This window comes from Orbicella franksi, chromosome 1 (genome assembly GCF_964199315.1).
Source record: "Orbicella franksi chromosome 1, jaOrbFran1.1, whole genome shotgun sequence".
NCBI lineage: Eukaryota > Metazoa > Cnidaria > Anthozoa > Scleractinia > Merulinidae > Orbicella > Orbicella franksi.
In genome coordinates this window covers 7,865,518-7,885,182 of record NC_138145.1, presented here as the reverse complement: position 1 = coordinate 7,885,182, position 19,665 = coordinate 7,865,518, and the positions used below count along the sequence as shown (strand labels likewise).

The 19,665-nt window shown below is 40.0% G+C and overlaps 3 protein-coding genes and 1 pseudogene across 3 annotated transcripts; all 4 read left to right on the top strand.

Moving 5' to 3' along the window:
* The first annotated feature begins 2,083 nt into the window (after positions 1–2,083).
* LOC145487383 (uncharacterized) lies at positions 2,084–6,373 on the top strand. Its single transcript, XM_081466151.1, has 3 exons — positions 2,084–2,750; positions 4,139–4,432; positions 4,815–6,373. The coding sequence occupies exons 1-3, from the start codon at positions 2,600–2,602 to the stop codon at positions 5,495–5,497; spliced, it is 1,128 nt and encodes a 375-aa protein (XP_081322277.1). The 5' UTR covers positions 2,084–2,599; the 3' UTR covers positions 5,498–6,373.
* A 504-nt stretch (positions 6,374–6,877) lies between these two features.
* LOC145465265 (uncharacterized) lies at positions 6,878–10,639 on the top strand. Its single transcript, XM_081449362.1, has 2 exons — positions 6,878–7,037; positions 9,814–10,639. The coding sequence occupies exons 1-2, from the start codon at positions 6,878–6,880 to the stop codon at positions 10,224–10,226; spliced, it is 573 nt and encodes a 190-aa protein (XP_081305488.1). The 3' UTR covers positions 10,227–10,639.
* A 502-nt stretch (positions 10,640–11,141) lies between these two features.
* Positions 11,142–12,490, top strand: LOC145464300 (uncharacterized; annotated as a pseudogene).
* Positions 12,491–13,356: 866 nt separating this feature from the next.
* On the top strand, positions 13,357–19,665 carry LOC145482958 (uncharacterized). The gene is made up of 3 exons (XM_081461589.1): positions 13,357–13,596; positions 17,710–18,003; positions 19,028–19,665. The coding sequence occupies exons 1-3, from the start codon at positions 13,515–13,517 to the stop codon at positions 19,663–19,665; spliced, it is 1,014 nt and encodes a 337-aa protein (XP_081317715.1). The 5' UTR covers positions 13,357–13,514.

Sequence of the window (19,665 nt, the reverse complement as noted above, 5' to 3'; positions counted from 1 at the left end):
ACTTCAAATGACTCTTCGACGCATGTCGAAGAGTTATTTGAAGAGTCATCAGAATCACTGGACTCTGAGCTTGTCTGTCGTCTTCGCATGAATTGGGAGATTCCTCATCTTCTACAGCATCTCTGGCACTAAGGTTCCCGCGTACGTGGGTGCGAATTCGATCAATCAACTCAGCCTTGCTTCCACTTATCGGAAGATCTTTTTGCTTTAGATACATTTTCAGCTGCTTGTTGGCAAGCGCTTGTACATCTTTTTCAATTGTCTAAGAAATAAGCGGAAAAGTGTTCCTTTCTCTTACTCTTTTTTTGGCTTTTGCATCGAGGAACTCACGGTGCTGTACATAACTTTTACATTCAGTCCCGTCCACGTTGTACTGGGAGCATACCTCTTGCAAAGACCTTCAGAAGAGCTCAATTCACTCATACAGTGTTTTATTTACCATACTTTAAATTTGTATTGCTATTAAAATTTCAGTTGGGTTTTTCATTCTGTTAAGTTATGATGCCATGTGTGCTAACATTGGCATCTTTCTTTTTCATCGAATAACATTATAGCGCTACTTTTGCAACTTTTAATTAAAGTTTCCTGTTTTATTAAATCCTACTGCAAATAAAGTAGCACTGTTTTAACATAAAGAACAGAGGCATTCCTTTCCTACTGCATGACAGATAAAAAAAAGCAACAGTCCATAGATCAGAACACCTTAGAGTTGATAAATTTGCAAGTTTTATTCCAATGTTAGTATTTATATTTGAACTCTAATAACTCTTCCACTACTTTTCCAGTTTGCAAAAAGGAATGAAAAAGTAATGCTCTTCCCTGTATGCATTAAATTTTACATCCAACCCCCCCTCTCTCTTGCTGTCATTTTCTCCTATGCCCCCCTTCTAATTTTCCAACCCCCCCCCCCCCTCTTCAGGTAATTATTGCACAGTCCTTAATAAATTAAGTGCAATTATATCCCTTTAAAGATGAGTCATTTCTAAACATTTCACTTTTTGAAAACTTTGCTCTAGTCTCCTATGAAAACGATTGTGACCCGTCTTTTGCTTCAATTATAGCATCCCCTCAGCTGCAGGCAAGTTTTACTAACATAACGGAACTAAAAGCATTTTGCATTGCGCCATGACAGCTAAGTGCGTTTCAAAGTTATTTAGCTAATAGCATCTATAACAAAATTCTCTATCGTGATTGGCTCTCTGCGCGCCTATTAATCACGCAATCATAACAATTACAATTTCCTCAAATGTGATTGGTGCATAAACTGGTGTATTTTACTCTAATTGATCTGCAAAGTTGTAATCGGACAGTTTAATCGGACAGTTGACTGTAATCGGACACCTGTAATCGGACAGTTACATGAGCCAATCATTTTAAGTCCTCTCTACTAAATCCACCAATCACAACATTGATTACAATCACTATAGTAACCAATTCAAGAGACTGACTTTGTAAAATTGTGGAGGTGACTGCTCCGGTGACTGTTTTGAAAGAAACTTAACAGCCATTTTGCAAGCTAGTCTCCATATTTTTAATCATGACATTTAGAAATGACAATTAAAAGCTCTTTTTCAAATGAAACTTTCACTTTTGTTGGAAATTGTAATGGTTATGATTAATTGGTAACAGGACATCGTGTCGTCCAATTCAGTAATCATACTTGTAATTAACAAATCGGACTCCCGCATCGTGGTCGTCCGATTTTGTTATCACTTGTATGATTACAGATCGAATTGGACTCGCAGTCCTATTACCATTACTAATCGGCATGCGATCACTGAGTGTCCAGGTTACAGGTATCCAATTGAACTTTTCGTAATCGGATACCTGTAATTAGATACCCACGTGATTCGTACGTCAATTACGCGCGCTTTAATGGCTTCTTTCGCGATGTTTCGCACAGTTTTCAAAACTCACTGAAAATACGTTTTCAAAAGACATTTTTAATTCCGAAATTTGTTACAGATACGATTAATTAGCAATTGGACTTCGTTTCGAACAATTCAGGGAGTAATCGTGCTCGTAATTTAAAATTGGCCTCGCGCTCGTCCGATTTTGAAATTACTCGCGCGATTACTCCCTGAATTGTACTCCACTAGGTCCAATTACTATTACTAATTACGAAATCATCTTTTAAATGATAGAGTTTTAATTCCTTATGCCAAGCGGTTTGTTCTTTAGATCAAATCTTCACGTCGGGGGTGGGGCGGACTGAAACATGGGTTTCAAGCAAGGAAAAGAACCAACAACAAAATTAGCTAAAGAAATTTGCTTTGATCAGCCATTTCTACACCACCAGAGTAATAAAATGGTAGCCCGAAAAATAGATAAAGATCAGCCATTTCTACACCACCAGAATCATTTTCTAACTTCGTTCCTTAGCCAAAATCGAGAAAACGCACAGGCTTTCTTTACTAAGATGACTACATCTTTATGTCTTTAATACCACTTGATTCCCTTCAATGAATCTCACTACATCGTTCACGCTTCAAGTAAATTGACTAGTGGGAGAACACGATACTTGGCTTTTCAAAAGCTTATATCAACACGATGTTGTAAGGGTCTTATAGTGGCCCCGTTAGTTTCTCATTGAAATTCCATGACATACCAAACGTTGTTAATAAGAACAAACGTCTCGATTCTTAGCACTTTCAAACCCTGCACAGTGATGGAAGGAAAAGTTTTAATTCTCATTGTCGCTGCCGTTGTACTGCCTACAGCTGTATTCTCGAAGGACGCTTGTGGAGAAAGTAAGTGCTAGCTTATAAACAAAGTTTTTTTAAAGATGTTGATAGATAAGGGCGAACCTACAAATATTTACTGCAAACTCTGTGCGCGTTAGCAGGTTTACCAACTCCTCATTTCTGTGATAAATCAAACTCTGCTATCCTTATTTATTCCCTTGACTATTAATTAAACCCTGTTAATAAACTGCTCGGCCTCGAGATAACAACCGAAAACAGTTGATAAATTAGGTGAGCTATTTTTCACGAGAAACGTTTCCCTTGGTTTTGTTTTAACTTTACCGAAGTGAAATCTTTAATCTTGTAAACACAATAGCAAACCTCAGTAAATGGCGGCAAAATCAAAGTGAGCCAACCTAGGTCGACAGTTAAATTAAAGGCCTCATCAGGCATGGCTTAGCTCAGTAACCGAGGAAAAGTAGACGTTCTCGTAAATACCGGTAAACATCTAAGTACCCGGGCTCCGCGGCAGATGCCGGCAGGTTTTTGCGGGAAGAGGCTCAGCAAGAAATCAAAATTTTCTTTCTACTATTCATCTACAAAGCTTTACATTTATGGAGAGTTTGGCTCGACATCGCTCAGCTCCCTGCAAACTGGCAACGACCTGCGTTCGGCAATAGAGTAGAGTCGAATTTTATTATTTTCCAATAATTTCTGTGCAACATTGCAGCACTTGCTTTCCGTGAAAACCTAAAACCGTCCGTTGTATGCGGCCCACTTTAGTTAATTAGTTCCGTGTAAACAGCTTCTCTGATAATTACAGTTTAGCTACGAAACCTCGGTAAGCAGTAACCGTAGTAAACCTCTCTCGTGAAAACACGGCATAAGAGGGGAGGCTAGAGTAACCTAATACCTTTGAACAGCTAATATCTCCAACATAAATTGTTGTGTGTGACCTGCGGGAAAAAAGTCCATTCCCCTTCTCTAAGCCCTATATGATATTGATTCCTTTTTGGAAAAATATAACGGCAAAATCGGCAAAATCGGCATAATTTGCAAAATCTTTTGTCGTTTTCCTATAACGTAAAAAAAGAAACGCTTTTACAATGCGACTCACCTAGCGTCGCGTAGGCTAAATCTCCGCACAGAGACAGAATCGCAATTGAAGCAAATTTCTTAAAAGAAAAGTCGAAAGTTAGCAAATTTCCTGGCTTCTGTGAAAATAGAACAAATGTCAAGAGATCCCTCCTTGCTTAAGGAAATAGCAGTAATATAGCCTTTGTCTCGCCGAACGGCCACCTGGACCGGGCACCAGTGAGCTGGATTACAGCTTTCCCGGCCCACTTTCACTTTGTAGCCTTCGTTTTATCTCACCAAATCAAATGTAATTTACTTTGTCAATGCCTTTTATTGATTGAATTTTTCATTTTATTTTTCACTTTTTCATTTACAAGAATCCCCACGTAAATGGAAGAGAGTTCGCAGAATGCTGTGGGGCGACCGCGTCTCCCCATTTTTCGCAGGAAACAAGCGTCCCACGGGCCTTTCGAGGATCGCTACTAGTGGAAGGGAAATACAACAGAAGCTACCTAGCGATCCTGCTAAAAAGCCTCCTTATTTTGTGTCGTGTTTTGATCTGGATGAAAACACCGCTTTCTATTCAGCGTACAAAGTTACTCCTGAGCAAGCCAAAGACCTTGGAAAGTTTAGCCTGAACGACGTCAAAGTTTACGGCTGGAGGAATACAGGTATTTCCTGTGAAGGTTTTCTTAAGGCCCTGGTCAAGCAGATTCGTAAGTAGTTGTAAAAAGTCGCAAGTTGAACTTGCGTAGACACTTGCGTTGGGTGGCCAATAATGGTAATAATGTGGTTTTGCATGCGAGGCTCTCGAACTAGTTGTTTAATCAAATGGTGCGTCAAATGACGATTTTGACGTAATTTCCTAATTTCATTTTTCTTTGAAATAAAAGGATATTTTGCCAAAAAAATCTATCCAGTAACTTTTCTTATTACCTAGCCTATCTACCATAAAAATATGAGCGAAATCGAATGTTCGACCCTTGCCGCGAAATTAAGAATTTGTCTGATTTTAACAGGCAGGCACTCTTAACGTCGTATTTACGTTCACAGATGTCCGTGGCCTGGACGACGCCTACTCTGCTGCAATTACGGACACGAGTGGAAGTCCGCTAAGCCGAGGCCACATGAACCCCGTGACGCTGAATACGTTCGACAAAAGTTTCATGAACGCTACATTCACTCTTTCCAACGCAGTACCACAGTTTGAAACATCTAAAAACGGCCCCTGGCCCGATTTTGAGACGCGAATACGTAATTACGCTAAGAATACGTGTGGTCCTCGAGGTGGAACCCTGTATCTTCTGACAGGAAAATCTGACTACGGACTGCGCTTTCAAGCCGGCAGTCCTGTGCAGGACGTTACCACAGCTTTGCCTTATACCAAGGAAAATTTTCCTAAAAATGTAAAACTTGTCACTCCTCGTGCTGTGTGGACAGCAGGCTGCTGTATCTGGGCAGAACCCGACAAGTTTTTAGGAAAATTGTGGGCAGCGAAGAAAGCGGAGTCCTTTGCGGTCATGAGCAACAACATGGATGACAGTGCCTTGTTGCATCAGACGGAGATGAGTGTGTCTCAGCTAGAGAAACTCCTTAGACCACCACTCTTGAAGGAGGTAAATTTGTTTCCAGGGAATGAAAAATGTCGACGCGCTGAGAATGATATAACACTAGAGACCTTTAGATTTGACTACGAATACCAGATTGAGTACGATTTTCGAATTTCAAACCAGTGACATTTCCAGAGTCCTCGCTGTCCATGTTGGTTTTAGGTAGAGAGGGTAGCTCATGGGATGAGATGGATATGTGATTTGATGATGTGAAACCTGCAAACTAGAATTATGAAGTCGTTCTCGTACTCGATCTCGTACTTTTCTCAAATCTCAAGTCCCCTGCTGCCTTTATCAGTTTGGACCAGTTTGGGAGCATTTGGTTTGCCAACCTTGAAGAACCCGTTTTAAAAAGAGCACGTGAGATGATATATACTTGAAGGACATAAAAGAACGGTTTCTCAAGGAATCAGTGCACACTTTCCATATTTACTAGAATATTTAGCCCTGTTTATATCGTCATCAGGCATGTTCCCAGGAATGGCGTAACCCATAATTCCTATTATATAATGTACTCATCCCATAAGATTCTTAAAAGCAGTTTTTTTCGAAACACATTTTAGAATAAAAACTAGAGATAACACCGACGTTTCGATCGCCCTGAGATCATTTCCAAGTTGTAGAAAAAGCGAATACATATATAAGTACAAATTGAATTAGGGCGTGAGAATGTCCAACGATAAAATATGTAAATACAAGCGCTGAAATGTAAGTGTTAAAATAATAAAATACTATAAAAACTATATAAATAACTTGGCACCGATTGAATCTGACTGTTTGGTTCACAGCAAGTTTGCACGTAAGTAGACACAAATTTTTCGGTCACCGTTTGGCCACCCAACCCAAGTCAATAGAAGTTGAATGTAATCCATTCGTTACTATAGCAACCTTTTAGCCAATGAAATACAGGATACCGCAGCGCGGCACTAAGCCCATAGCCTTGAAATGGACTTTTTCTTGCGGCTGGCGTGTACATACTTGCGAGGAAACTTGCGAGTCCTTTTGGCCACCCAACGCCACCCAAAGTCCCTACGGAATTTCAACTTGCGGCTATTTGCAATTACTTGCGAGTCTGTTTGACCAAGGCTTAAGAAAACTTTCACAGGAAATACCTGGAGTTCTACAGCTGTTAAAGGAGAACGGAAGACTAGCAGTCGTATTTTATATGGGAGCTTAAAACTATTAAATAGCTTAGATTTGTAGTAAAAAGCAAAAAAACGTGAATTTTGCCTTTCGAAAGTGACGAAAAGAGTCCTAAACCCGTGGTCATTTTTCAAAATTGAACGTTCGCCGATGATTTTAGACATCTTCACTTCCGGTTACTTCCATAAAATGTTGTGTCGTCACTACGCACATGCATTTTTTAATGTCAACAAAATTTGTGAAGAATCGATCTTGAGTCGAACCTGCATTTAGCTTGCATTATGTCTGAGATCGAACCTTATTCTTTTGAACCTATGCGAGACAGTTCAGAGTCGGCGGAAGACGATGTTCACGAGAGTCAAGATGAGTGCCGAAGAGGAAATACATCGTGGTGTGTATGCGAGTGTTGTGCGAACTGGGAAGTGCAACAAGCTAGAGAAAGGATGTTTATGCTGCAAGGAGATTGAGGAAGCCGTAAAAAGAATACAAGTTGAGGTGAATATGACTTTTGTATTCAGCAGATGTCGATTATTTTGGCACTAGGAAGCTAATAAACAGCCATGGACTCGGTGGGAAGAAAGTGTTGTTTGATTTATTTCATTGATTTCGTATTTTGTCGTGGCGTGAGTGCCAGGCTCACATGGCAGCGAAATGGTTGCGATATAACCTGTTTATATTATTTTGGTTCAGACAAAGATGCAGCTCAACCGACTTCTAGATGTATAACACAGCACCCTCTCTTTCAAACGATTTGTTTCCAAAGTGAAGTCTTAGAGATCGCTATCGTGGGTTTGTGTCAAGTGCGCGGAATGAGAGCACCAAGAGAACTAAATAACATGAAAGCTTATGTATACAAATGGTCACAAATAATTTGCCAGCTGTGAGATTTATTTCGAGCGTTTCGTTGAGCTCAGTTAATCCTCCAACATAGGATTTAATTATGCACAAACGTACCATTTCAAGCTCTACAGTGCCATATATAATTCGATGTGACGAAAATCTCAGTTAAAACGTAGTACTTGAAATTCGCGTGTTTTTTCCATGTGCGCAGTGACGTCATGCTGTGCGCCCAAGCCTTCAACATGGCTTCCAAAATGGCGGACGTTCACATTGTTCAGGTACGGAGCTTTCCGCTGTTACAATCAGGTTAAAAAGTTAGTTCACATCCTAAAACATAGCGATTTGATTACGACGTATCGTGGGCTTTCGTAAGAACGACTTTCTAAAAAATCGGTTTTCGTCTTCCGTTCTCCTTTAACATTGATGTCGTTCCAGCTAAACTTTCCAAGATCTTTGGCCTGCTCAGGAGTAACTTTGTACGCGGAATAGAAGGGTAGTTGTCATCCAGATCAAAACACGGCACAAAATAAGGAGGCTTTTTTAGCAGGATCGTTAGGTAGCTTCTGTTGTATTTCCCTTCCACGAGTAGCGATCCTCGAGAGACCCGTGGGACGCTTGTTTCCTATGAAAAATGGGGGGACGGGGTCGCCCCACAACATTGTGAGAACTCTCTCCCATTTACGTGGGGATTCTTGTAAATGAAAAAGAGAAAAAAAAAGAAAAAACTTCAATCAATAAAAGGCATTGACATAGTAAATGAAATATGATTTGCTGAGATAAAACTAAGGCTACAAAGTGAAACTGGGAAAGCTGTAACACAACTCACTGGTGCCCGTCCAGGTGGCCGTTCGGCGGGACAAGATATCGCTGCTATTTCCTTAGCGCGGAGGGTTCTACTGTTAACCTTTGTTCTGTTTTCCCACAAGGCAGGAAATTTCCTAACTTTCCCCTTTTCTTTTAAAAAATTTGTTGAATTGCGATTTTATCTCTGTACAAAATTTAGGCTACGCAAAGTGACTCACATCGTAAAAGTGTTTCTTTTATGCGTTATAGGAAAATGACAAAAGATTTTGCAAATTATGTCAATTTTGCAGATTTTGCGGTTAACATATTTTCCCTAACAGGATTTAATATTGATGTCGTAAAGGGCGTAGAGAAGGGGAATGGACTTTTTCACACAGTGGAAAGAAAAATTAGGTTACGCTAGCTTCCTATATTCATCAACTGTTGTCGGTTGTTATCTCGAGGCCGAGGAGTTGATAGGGTTTAATTAATAGACAAGAGGATAAATACAGCAGAGTCGGACTTAAATTAGAAGTTGGTAAACCTACTAACGCGCAGAGAGTTTGCAGTAAATATTTGTAGGTTCGTTCTTATCTATCAACGTCTTAAAACAAAACTCTGTTTATAAGCTAGCACTTGCGCTTACTTTCTCCAGAAGACAGCGGTAGGTACTACAACGGCAGCGACAATGAAAATTAAAACTTTTCTTCCCATTTCTGAGCAGCGTTTGAAAGTTGTTGTTAATAATGTCATGGAATTTCAGTAAAACAAGCGGGCCAATCTAAGAACCATACGACATCATGTTGCTATTAACTTTTAAAAGAACGAGTATCGTGTTCTCCCAGAAGTCAATTTACTTGTAGTGTGAAAGATTTAGTGAAAATCATTCAAGGGAATCACATAGTATTAAAAGCATAAAGATATAGCCATAATCTTAGTCAAGAAAGCCTCAGGCTTTTCTCGATTTTGGTTAAGGTACGAAATCACAAAGTGATAAAATGTAAAAATGGCTGATCAAAGCAAAACGTTTTGGGCCACCGTTTTATTAGTTGCCACTTTTCAATTTAAATAACATTATTATACAATTGAATTGGTCATTTGTTTATATAGTTTTTAGAAAATCTTTCCTAGGTCTTATCTCCTCGTTCAAACCAGTGATTGTTAATAATCACATTTTATCTAACGTGTAGAGAAAAATAGTTTTCTATCTGAAATGATTTCTTTTTATTAATAATATTAAAGAATGTTCGTAAACAAGCATTTAATTTCTCATTCTTGTTGAGCGTAGAAATAATAACTTCAACCGCGTGAAGAGTTTTTGTCAATGACTCAGGTATACATTGAAAGAGAAATCCGGGTTTTCAGGAGTCAAAACTGCAAAGAGGAAAATGATAAAAATTAAAGGATCACAAAGATTAAGACAACGGTAAAATTGCTAAAATTCACATGATCCTAAAAGCGTGACATATTATTTATGAGAAGTCAGTATTTGAATCACAAGCGAATCTAACATTAGCTCGTTAGGGCGGGGGTATCATGTTCTCCCAAAAGTTAAATGCTTTTAGGTTAATTACAGTTAATTAGTTAATTAAGGCTTTGACAAATTGTCATATGGAGAGAAGAAACGGAGTTTAAAATATGTAGCCTGTAATTAACAATTAGATTATGAGCTCGAGATTTCTATGAGGTAATAGTTGATGAGGCCGAAGGCAGCAGCAGTAGCAGCAGTGGCAGCAGTAGCAGCAGTAACAGCAGTAGCAGGAGCAGCAGGAGCAGCAGCAGTAGCAGCAGCAGTAGCAGCAGTAGCAGCAGGAGTAGCAGGAGGAGTAGCAGGAGGAGCAGGGGGAGCAGCGGGAGCAGCAGGAGCAGCAGGAGTAGCAGCAGGAGTAGCAGCAGGAGTAGCTGGAGTAGCAGGAGTAGCAGCAGCAGTAGCAGCAGCAGTAGCCGCAGGAGCAGCAGCAGCAGGAGGAGGAATAGCAGCAGCAGGAGTAACAGCAGCAGGAGAAGCAGCAGCAGCAGCGACGGCAGCGGTAGCGGTAGTGGTAGCGGAAGTGGCCCTCGAAATAGACACAAAAAGAAAATTGATTAAAATCACTATGTACAACTTCTAAATATGACTAATTTACAATATGTAATTTGTAAAAATGTAAAACTGCTAGATACTAATAAATGATTGAGTAGTAAATTATTTTTTAAAATTGATTTAAAAAGTGATCCTTTCAAATGCTTGGTGCTTAGACTACGCTTAAGATCGCCATTTAGCTTGTTCCGTTCTTCGATTGCTCTTACGGTGAACGTCCAGCCACCTTCCGTGCATCTCTTGTAGCGAGGACAGCTTCAATTTAGATCAGTTATAGCATCTAGTTGTTTTATTATGGATGTCAGAGTTTTTGAACTATCGGTCTGATTGTTGCTCCTTGGAAATTTGATGTTCTTAAAACTAGCATATTTGCCCTCGAAGCTTCACTTCTCGGGCAAATTTTTGTTTTAAGAACATCAAATTTTTCTCCCAGCCAAACTTGCTTTATTAGCCCATCTGAATTACGGTAATCCGAGTAGAGGCTATTATAAATTTCTAAATTACAGATGCTTGTTGCATGCAAATTATAAAGAAAATCTAATGACTAGATTTTCTACAAATAAACAGAACCGATTTTAAAGGCCTGTGTCTATTTATTCATGTTGCCATGGCAACGGCACATACGTCAGCTTAACTATCAAAAAACCAAAGCTTGTGTTGTGAACTTCCTTGCTGCCATTTATGGCGACCGACGGATCAAGGGTTTTAGAGAAAAAGGTGAATGAAACACATGTATCAAAAACTGTGTTCAGCCACCTTAATGCCTTTGGTCAAGCTAAAAACAGTTGACGAAATGAGTAACGAACGACCAGGCGAACGACAAAAAGGGAAAAGACTCTTTTCACCCGACTTGATCATCAGAATATATCAGTTATGAATTAAATCGATCAGTCCAAATAAATCCACGTTTTCTTAAATGATAAAATACCGCAGAAACTTCCCAATGAGCCTCAAAGCACCCCTCCCTATTTTGTTTCACTTTTTGATCCCACCAGGAATATCCCTTTTTATTCCGCCTACAAAGTGACGGCAAAACAAGCTGCAGATCTATGTGAAAATTCCAGAAACGCCATCGACACCAGTCATTGGAGAAACCCTCCAGGGCCTCCAAGACCTCCAGGTATGTAAAATCTTTATTATTTACAACTGAGTATACAGCGTGAACGTTTTCGCCAGGTCGCGAACTTAGGGGAACCACTGAAGACGTTACAGAAAAAGTGTAACAGGAAGCGAAAGATCGAAGTAGTGAAATTCTTGGTCACAGCTATATTAGATAGAATGACTTCATTATTCTAATAACGACTGCTTTGGACAAACAATTTAAAAGAATCAGGGATAATAATTTCGAATGACGTTTCCATGACTTGTTCATCATTTTCAAATTCGCAAAAACTAAAAGTCAGATTCTTATCAATTCTTTACATACTAAAAATGCGAGTGAAACTCTCGTCCTCGTAAATGACATTTCCAACAAATTTCTTCGAGGACCGCTTCCAATACTTACTTTGCTTCAGCGATCTTAGTGAACATTGGAAATAGACCAAAATTGTGGCATAGCTTGAAGAATTCGATTAGCAATTTGCAGCAAGTCAGCAGAGGGGGTACGATTGGGTGGGGGTGGGCAGGGACACCCATTACATCCACACCTTCCACCTCACATCTCCTCCTCCTCAACCCACCCATCCACATATTTACACTCTACTTAGGCTCCACTCTAATAAACGACTACCTTCTTGATTGGATTTAGAATTACGAGTTCCTAATTTTGGGTGAAAATTTCTTGCACTTGCCTTGCATGCCAATTATTTGGTTTTAATCAGTAACGGTGGACGGCACAACTGGGCGGTTTGAAACCAAATCTTATTTACGTTTACAGGTCCTCCTAGCACTGTCCAAGTGGACGGCGCCTACAAGGAAGCAATTACAACGGACGAAGAACCACTAAGCAAAGGCCACATGAATCCTCTAGGAATAAATACGTTTGATACGCGCTTTATGAAAGTTACAGTGACTCTTACCAATGCTTACCTCAAAACGTAACGTCGAACAGCGGTCCCTGGGAGAGATTTGAAACAAAAATAAAGAAGTACGCTCAAAACATGTGTGGATGTGGTACTTGAAGGGGAACCCTCTATCTCCTGACCGGAACATCCAAAAATGGTGTCACTCTCACTGCTAAACGTCGACCTGTTCAAGATTCAACTATACGACCAACCTACCGTACGACAAGTTTTCCAAATGCAGTAAAACTACTACTAAGTTTTGGGAAGTAAAATGCTTCGAATCGTCAAACTGTACGAAAACCGTAGAGACTAAAAATGATCCTGCAGAAGAAAGAGTGACGGCGTGAATCAAAGTTTCATTTTTCATTGTTATTCTTTAATTACTAGTAAGCATTTAGAATAAATCGTTAGATGAAGTATACTAACATTTTTGGCTACAAACTTTTGTTTGATCTAGATCAAGAGATTATCAAGATAAGAGAGTGAATGCCCCATATAGGCCTTATACCAAAGGTAATCCCTCTTAAGGTATTTTTAGACATAATACCCAGTTCTTCCGAGGATGTTTCTCGCGCGACGTTTACCGTTGTCGTAATCTTTGTGACCCTTTTATTTTTATTACTTTCCTCTTTGCAGTTTTGACTCCTGAAAACTCGGATTTTTTTCAATGTATGCCTGTGTCATCAGCTGTTGACAAGAAATCATCATGACAAATTGTTTTACTGTACGAACATTCTTTAACGTTATTAATAAAAGGAAATCTATAAATTCAGATAGAAAAATATTTTTACTCAACGCGCTAGATGAAAAGTGATTATTAGCATTCATCGGTTGAACGAAGAGATAAGACCTGGGAAAGATTTTCCAATAACTATCTAAACAAATCGGCTGTTGCATTGCATAACAGTGTGGCAAATAATAAAATGGTAGCTCGAAAAATAGATAAAGAGATTTGCTTTGATCAGCCATTTCTAAACCACCAGAATCATTTTGTAATTTCGTTCCTTAACCAAAATCGAGAAAACGCTCAGGCTTTCTTACTAAGATGACCACATCTTTATGCCTTTAATACCACTTGATTCCCTTCAATGAATCTCACTACATTTTTCACGCATCAAGTAAATAGACTTGTGGGAGAACACGATACTTGGCTTTTCAAAAGCTTATATCAACACGATGTTGTAAGGGTCTTATAGTGGCCCCGTTAGTTTCTCATTGAAATTCCATGACATAATAAACGTTGTTAATAAGAACAAACGTCTCGATTCTTAGCACTTTCAAACCCTGCACAGTGATGGGAGGAAAAGTTTTAATTTTCATTGTCGCTGCCGTTGTAGTGCCCACAGCTGTATTCTCGAAGGAAACTTGTGGAGAAAGTAAGTTGTAGCTTGTAAACAGAGTTTTTTAAAGACGTTGATAGATAAGAGCGACAGTACAAATATTTACTGCAAACTCTGTGCGCGTTAGCAAGGTTGACCAACTCCTCATTTCTGTGATAAATCCAACTCTGCTATGTTTATTTATTTCCTTGACTATTAATTAAACCCTGTTAATAAACTGCTCGGCCTCAAGATAACAACCGAAAACAGTTGATGAATTAGGTGAGCTATTTTTCACGAGAAATGTTTACCTTGGTTTTGTTTTAACTTTACTGAAGTGAAATTTTTAATCGTGTAAACACAGTAGCAAACCTCGGTAAATGCCGACAAAATCAAAAGTGAGCCAACCTTTGAACGTCTCATCAGGCATGGTTTAGCTCAGTAACCGACGGTAACGCAGGAAAAGCAGACATTGTCGCGATATCTTTGCGGCAATTGCTCCCGTGTTCAGAGCGAAAGAAGAGAAAAATAGACAAAGATTCCTCCTAACAAAGTAGGTTTCAAATCAACGGGCAAAAAAAGCTAAATTAACTCATGTTTAGACAAAGAAATCCCGGACTGCTGTTTCCCGTTCATCGTCAACTGTCGTAAGCGTTTTCTTTCAGTTAGAAGCTCAGTAGCTTAGTAGCAGTGTACATGCAGGCGGAACTGGAAGAAGACCTGCCACAAAGTGACAGAAAAAAAAATCATACTTGAGGTCTATGGAGAAAAAAAGCATATGTTAGAATTTAAAGCGGCCCCGAGGAGAAGAAGTACTAGTAAACATCTACGTAGCCCGGGCTCCGCGGCAGATGCCGGCAGGTTTTTTGCGGAAAGAAGCTCAGCAAGATATCAAAATTTTCTTTCTACTATTCATCTACAAAGCTTTACATTTATGGAGAGTTTGGCTCGACATCACTCAGCTGCCTGCAAATTGACAACGACCTGCGTTCGGCATCGGAGTAAAGTCAGAAATCGTATAATTTTCCAATAGTTTCTGTGCAACATTGCAGCACTCGCTTTCCGTGAAAAACATAAAGCCGTCCGTTGTATACGGCCTACTTAAGTCAATAGAGTGTGTGCATTGTCACGCAATAGAAAATAAAATCAAAAACCATTCAGGGGATAAAGTCAAGAAATTGTAATATTATAGACGATAAATAAAGAAGACAGTTCTCCAAGTTTAAGGTGTGTGCGTTGTCCCAAAGTTGAGATATTCGTCGAAATGTTCCGCGCAAAATTACAGAGCCTAGCCCTCCAATATGGCGGCTGAAAAATAGTGTAAACATCTGGAACTTGCTTTGGCTATCTAGACAACTGATTATCTAACCCGAACCAAAGGACATTTACACAAGCACTTTTCCTAGTACTTTAACTCCTAAAATAACTAAAAGTCACGAGATAAGTGCATATTTTTCGACAAACGCGATCTTAGCTTCATGTCACGCACCGCCATAACTCCGAAATTCAAAATGCTCTGGTTTTCAAACGAAGGACGCTATTGAGCTGGAAAGTTGTAAACACAGATAAATTTAGTACCTCTTGTGCCTGATGAGGATGAAACCTTCAGGGACTCTTTAGTTTTGGATTTGAGAATTTGATGACGTCACGTGAACACACTCTATTAGTTCCGTGTAAACAGCTTCTCTAACAACTACGGTTTAGTTACGAAACCTCGGTAAGCAGTAACCGTAGTAAACCTCTCTCGTGAAAACACGGCATAAGAGGGGAAGCTAGAGTAACCTAATACCTTTGAACAGCTAATATCTCCAACATAAATTGTTGTGTGTGGCCTGTGGGAAAAAAGTCCATTCCCCTTCTCTAAGCGCTATACGATATTAATTCCTTTTAGGGAAAATATAACGGCGAAATCGGCAAAATTGGCATAATTTGCAAAATCTTTTGTTGTTTCCCTATAACGTAAAAAAGAAACACTTTTACAATGTGAGTCACTAGCGTAGCCTATTTTTTTGTACAGAGATAGAATCGCAATTCGAAGTAAATTTCTTAAAGTGCCACTGAAACGAAATTTTTGTATGTGAGCTTTTTGCTTAGTAATAAAGTTTCAACCTTACTTGGAAATACTGCAAACCTTTTTTTCGCATACGGTGAGCGAAAACTGCTTTTTCAGCCGTTCGAAGTTGGCTGGTTAAGCCCAAAATTGGCGGCCATTTTGGCGCGGCCAAAACAGCCTAGTGACGTCACTGGTTGTATTGCTCTCATGCCGCGCTGAAAATTTAGAGTGATTATGGGAGAAGAGATTACTGTTCGAAGCCTCCCAAGAAACATCTTAAGGACATCTCAGAGCTGTAAAGCAGATAATAACAGTAGCCTTAGACATGAAGAGGTGGAGAGTCGATCCTGGGGCTTTCCAGTCTATTTAATTGGATATTTGCAGGATATTTTATGTAAGCAAGCAAACGAGTGGGAGTTCTTAGATCGCAAAATGATCGGGACTCTTGGTGAAATGGCCAGCACTCAATTAAACAATATCTACACTCATAAAGAAAAAAAGACATGAAAACAAGAGAAAGCGGCTTTTGAAAATATTATCCGGACTGCTGCTGCTGCAAGAATCGCAGCAACAACGCTTCGAGTTTTCGAGTCGCTTCGCTTCTAGGAAACTGGACACTTTGTGAGTTTCACAGCGGACGAGATTGTGCCACAGTGACCTTTAGTCCAGTTGTATCTGCTACATCCTACAAGTTATTACAACAACAACAACAACTTAAGAAACCTTCTTCTTTTACACGAGGGAGCGAATTTAAACTATAAAGGTAAACTAAGCTGCCATGACCCTACAGGTATGTTTTCAGGAAACGAGAGAAAGCGTGACAATGTCGGCGGCGAAAGGTCATATATGCAAATTAGTTCAAAGTCTGTTTAATAAACCTTCGAAAGGAGTGTAAACTAGTGACGTTTTAACGAATTGTTTTGAACTTGGATACTATTAAATGAAGATCATAGACATAAGTATGTGCTAAAGAACTCAAAGTAATCCATCGGCCGTGAAATATTGCAATTGGGAGATACGTGTAAAAGAGAAGCAAAATTCCCGCTTTGTTTAGGTTGATCCGTATGCGGCGATAAAGCAAACCCTGCTGCGGATCACAATTTTCAAAGATACATTTTGTCTACCACAAGAACTCTCACTTATTAGTATCATAAAAAGATGCCCTCTGTGTGCAAAGAAGTACTCGACTCAAAGCTTGTGGACCGTTAATAACTTCGTGATTGTGCGGATGGCTGACGCGCTTACGGCTTTTAATGCAGTAAAGTTGCCGAGGATATATTCGAACCTTGTTAATAGACCTTAGATAAACGTGAGAATCCAAATTTCAGAACCAGGCTGAAAACAGACGACGAAATATCGTGTTTAGGCTTCAGGATGTGAGATAAAAGTTGCCACACTCGTCTTCGAAATCTCCAATCGAGTATTCAAGATGTTCGAAAAGTATACTGAGCTATTCTAATCTGTAGCATTTATTTTGATGAATCTACACTCTCTGGCGCCCTCCAATGTTTATGATGTGTATTTCCTGTCAAGGCTGGACTGAAATTACAAGGTAGAAAACTAGTAGGTATCGACAGTATGAAGAATAAACTTGAAAAAATCAAGTGAAAACAAGAGAGAATCTATGGCGCTTCTTGCGTAAATACAACCAGTGACGTCACAAGGCCCTTAAACTCGGTTCCAGAGCCCGGACACAGTTTTGCTCCAAAAAGTCGATTTCAACAGCTAAAAACAGCACTTTCCGTTAGGATTTGACAGAAATAAAGTTCACCATTACTTTAAGCACGTTTGAAACTATAGATTGGGATAATAAAAGAGAGTACGAAAATTTCGTTTCAGTGGCACTTTACAAGAAAAGTCGAAAGTTAGGAAATTTCCTGGCTTCTGCGAAAACAGAACAAAGGTAAAGAGATCCTTCCTCGCTTAAGGAAATACTGAGCTTTGATATCTTGTCTCGCCGAACGGCCACCTGGACGGGCACCAGCGAGTTGTGTTACAACTTTCCCAGTTTCACTTTCTAGCCTTAGTTTTATCTCAGCAAATCATATTTAATTTACTTTGTCAATGCCAGTCATCGATTGAATTTATCTTATATTTTCCACTTTTTCATTTGCAAGAATCCCCAAGTAAAAGGAAGAATGTTCGCAGAATGTTGTGGGGCGACTCCGTCCCCCCTTTTTTTGCTGGAAACAAGCGTCCCACGGGCCTTCCGAGGATCGCTACTCGAGGAAGGGAAATACAACAGAAGCTACCTAACGATCCTGCTAACACGCCTCCATATTTTGTATCGTGTTTTGATCCGGATGAAAACACCGCTTTCTATTCAGCGTACAAAGTTACTCCTGAGCAGGCCAAAGATCTTGGAAAGTTTAGCCGGAACAGCATCAAAGTTAACAGCTGGAGAACTCCAGGTATTTCCTTTGAATGTTTTCTTAAGGCCCTGGTCGAACAGACTCGCAAGTAGTTGCAATGGCCGCAAGTTGAACTTGCGTAGAGACCTGCGTTGGGTGGCCAAAGGGAGTCCCAAGTTTCCCTGCAAGTACGCGCCAGCTGCAAAAAAAAAAAAAAACGATTCCAAGACTATGGGCATAGTGCCGCGCTGCAATATCCTGTATTTTATTGGCTAAAAGGTTACTACAGTAACGAATAGACGTCACTCGACCTGCAAAGACTTGGGTTGGGTGGCCAAACGGTGACTGAAAACTTGTCTCTACTTGCGTGCAAAGAGTGAGCGCAGGTCATAGCATGTCAAAGCGAGTGTACGCAAGACCAGGCCAAACAGAGTTGCAAGTAGACTGCTTCTACTTGTGAGTGCGTTTGGGCAGGACTTTATGCCCCATTCTGTTAAGAATAGTTAATAAACAAACAAAACAAAATGTAAAGAATGCAGAAGTTCGGTAAACAATCTCGCTGTTTTCACTGAAATACTAATTCATATTGAAAGTTCAGTTTCAGTATATAATATAGACGAAGGCATACAAAACGTACTATGTAATAATATACCCGCTGCATGCCCCTCAGAGAAATGTGGACGTGAGTAAAAAGGATAATTGCATGTAAACTGATGCGACTGTAAATTAAGAATTAAAATGATCGAGCGAATTTTATTAAATTTTTCATTTAACTTGGCCGAATCAGCCGTTTAAGCGCGTCTGTATGACCGTCGTTTTCCCTACCCTTTCCTACACTTCAACTTGGGAAAACCCTACCTTTTTACACACCTCCAGCCTAAAAGAAAACCATTTGGAGGTTCGTCGTATATTCCCTCATGGGAAACTACCCCCGGGTTTAACCGAGCTTCTAAGACAATCTGATGCTCACTATTTTTAGGATCCAGGATATTGGATGTTACTAACATTAGCAGTATCGTGTAATCATCAACATCATCTTTACATAACGGTTAGTTAGTTCTTAACATCGCATTTACGTTCACAGGTGTCCCCGCCCTGGACAACGCCTACTCTACTGCAATTACGGACACGAGTGGAAGTCCGCTAAGCCGAGGACACATGAACCCCTTGACGCTGAATACGTTTGACAAAAGTTTCATGAAAGCTACATTCACTCTTTCTAACGCAGTACCACAGTTCGAGACATCTAACAGCGGACCATGGCAGGCATTTGAGACACGAATACGTAATTACGCAAAGAACACGTGTGGTCCTCAAGGTGGAACCTTGTATCTTCTGACAGGAAAATCTAACTACGGAGTCCGCATTCAAGCCGGCAGTCCTGTCCAAGACACCACCACAGTTTTGCCTTACCGCAGGGAAAATTTCCCTGGAAATGCTGGAAATGTAAAACTTGTCACTCCTCGTGCTGTGTGGACAGCAGGCTGCTGTGTGTGGGAAGAACCCGGCAAGTATTTAGGAAAATTGTGGCCGACGAAGAAAGTGGAATCCTTTGCAGTCATGAGCAATAACAAGGATGACGACGCCTTGTTGCATCAGACGGAGATGAGCGTGTCTCAGTTAGAGAGGCTTCTTAGACCACCACCCTTGGAGGAGGTAAATTTGTTTCCAGGGAATGAAAATTGTCGAAGCGATAAGAATGATATAGCACTGCCTCAATAG